Consider the following 2,775-nt stretch of genomic DNA (forward strand, 5'->3'; position numbering starts at 1 on the left):
CAAGATTTCATGAAATAGATTATCAATGCCCTTATGAGTCTCTTTGCCTTCTGGGATACCAATTATCCAGATGTTTGGACATTTGATGGTATCTAGTATTTCTTGCATATTATTCTCATTCTTTTGGGCAATTTTCTCAGTCTTCGTGGTGGATTTTTCTAGGCCAGCTATTTTCTCTTCTGTGTCTGAGATTCTATCTTCTGTATGATCTAATCTGCTTTTAATACTTTCAAGGGGGATTTTGACTTTCTGTATTATAGCCTTCATCTCTAACAGGTCCATTTGATTCTTTTTTAAAGTGTGTAATTCCTCTTTTAGATCTTGCAAGAATTTCCTCACCTCACAGAACTCGGCATCTCCATTCTCTTTTCTCTTCTGCAGTTCCTTGTCTCTCTTCTCTTCCATCTCTGTTAGCTTCGCCATTATGAATGTTCTAAATTCTTTATCAGACATTGCCATGATTTCCATTGAACTGCTTGTGGATGAAGAGGAGCTATTCTTTTCCCTTGGAGGAGAGGTATTTTCTTGCTTTCCCATATTTCTCGTGGCCCTGCAGTGATTTCTAGTCATCTGAGGGATGGTGTTTTTCTTCCTAAACTTGTTCAATCTGAGCATTCAGGAGTGTGCAGAAAGAGGTGATCAGGAATCTCTTGGCCATTCGGTTTTGATCCCACATGAGTTTGTGGGCTGGAGGCTGAATTATCAGTAGAAAATCTTTATTTCTCTTTTTTCTCTGAAATCACTAGTTCTCAGGAGCCATGAAGGTGTCTTCCAGAACAGTGACTTTTAAAAGGTACAGAGAAGACAGTGAGGAAAGTGCAGAGAATGGGCCAAGCCATTAGGTTAGGAGGAAAAAGCGGCCAGTGTGGAGACTGTAAACAAAAGACTGCCTGGAGAGCTGGGCCTCGTCAGCACCTGTCTCGGGGTTTCTATTTCTGCATCCAGGGGACACAGCTCTGCCCACCTCTAATCCTTTCCCACTGCCTGATACTGCTCTAACCTCATCTCTGGGCCAAAGCTGTCAACATTTGTAGGATTCCAACAGATCACAGAAACTGCATTCCCACAAGAGCGATGGGAACAGCTCAACAGTCAACAGTGACGTCTCACTTCTGAAAGCCAAAGACCATTTCAGTGAGTCTAACGTGCCAATCTCACGTTCTAACAATTATGAAACAAGGCATAGCTCATCATCAATGTTGCCTATCACTGGCAGAGCAAACGTCAATGGCACATCTTAAATTGTGCGATGTACATTTGATCAAACACAATATTTGAAAACAATGGCCTCGGGGTCGGTGAGGGCACAGTGGTTAAGGGTGTTGGACTCCCACATGGCCAACTCCAGTTTGAGTCCTGGACCTGGCAGCTTACTTTCTCACTTTTCCTCTCGCTCTCGCTCTCTCTCTCACACTCTGTTCCTCTCTGGTCAAATTAAAAGAAAGAAAGAAAGAAAGAAAATTAAATAAAATAATTCTTTAAAAAAATAATAATAAAACAATGGCCTGGATGTTGCCAGGACTTCAGACATCGCTATCGCCGGCACGGAGTATACTGTCGTGCTTTACAGATTCCTAGTTTTGCCTACTCCAGGCCATGACAATGCCATGTCACAGACCCAGATCAAGAAGGTAGCCATCTAATGCATTTGTGCAAAAGATTCCCCTGCGTGTTCCTCCTAGACTGAGTGTGTGGGTTCTCTGCTCACACTGCTGCACTGGGCAGAGAACCCTGCAGTTACCATGCTAAGCACCCATAACCAGCTTTCACAGGACCTTCCACTGGCCCTTCCAGGGGTTTTAAATCACAGAGAAGAGCAAGACTCACATAAGACTGCAGCACTGATAGGGAAATCTCTATGAATAGCAACACGGCAAAGGGAAGGGGTCTGAAACAAAACTGTAGAAGCTTTAAGTCGTTTGTACAAAAGGACTTAAGGGTTTTAACCAAAGCACTTGCCACCAAAGCTTCCAAAATGTTTATGGACACACACATAGACACACACATACCACATGTATACACACATATTTTAACCAAAGCACTTGCCACCAAAGCTTCCAAAATGTTTGTGGACACACAGACACACACATACCACATGTATACACACATATGTAGGTGTCTATGTGTCTATACACACATATATTTAAAATTGTACTGTAATTTCTCATTTACATACATTCAAACTAGTTTCATTCAAATCATGGAAATCAGGTACAAAGAAACACCCCAAAAATATCTCCCCAGGAGTCTAGGACCCCGGGAGCTATTCGAATAAATAACTAAGACATTTAAATAAAAACTGTGCCCAGTTATGACTTACTGCTCAAAGTGGTGAAGATTCCAACAAGGAAATCGGCCACCTGTGCTGGGTCTCCGCTGTCCGGCAGAACTCGCAGACCGTCAAAAAACATGTCAGCAGCATCATAAGGCTGGAGCAGGCGCAGCAGGGAGTAGCCAGCGCGGTAATAGCCCTGGGACAGGAGAAAAAGCAAAACCGTAAGGCACCCCATTTCTTTCCTAACTGGCTGCTGAGAGGAAAGACAAGATTGGCAACATGGGGAAATTCAAGTCCAGAAGTCTCACTTCTATTTCCAACAAACACAGGTCACAGGGTTTCCACATTATATTCTAGGTCTCTCATTTTTTTGTCATTTTTTAAAAAATTATTTTATTAAACTTTATCTATTTATTTCAATTTGACCAGAGAGGGACAGAGTGTGTGTGTGTGTGTGTGTGTGTGTGTGTGTGTGTGTGAGAGAGAGAGAGAGAGAGAGA

At 42.6% G+C, this 2,775-nt stretch overlaps 1 protein-coding gene across 1 annotated transcript in view; it reads right to left on the reverse strand.

Annotated features, from left to right (window-relative positions):
- LOC102481447 (TPR and ankyrin repeat-containing protein 1-like) overlaps nt 1-2,622 on the reverse strand; it is a 25,686-nt gene extending 23,064 nt beyond the window's left edge. Inside the window, exons 1-2 of the mRNA XM_027769537.1 lie at nt 2,584-2,622; nt 2,321-2,471 (exon numbers count right to left, since the gene is read on the reverse strand). Of these exons, the coding sequence (XP_027625338.1) occupies nt 2,321-2,471; nt 2,584-2,622 (190 nt within the window). The remainder of the gene's footprint in view (nt 1-2,320; nt 2,472-2,583) is intronic.
- Between the last annotated feature and the right edge of the window lie 153 nt (nt 2,623-2,775).

This window comes from Tupaia chinensis, unplaced genomic scaffold, assembly GCF_000334495.1.
Source record: "Tupaia chinensis unplaced genomic scaffold, TupChi_1.0 Scaffold149954_1, whole genome shotgun sequence".
NCBI classification, from domain to species: Eukaryota; Metazoa; Chordata; class Mammalia; order Scandentia; family Tupaiidae; genus Tupaia; species Tupaia belangeri.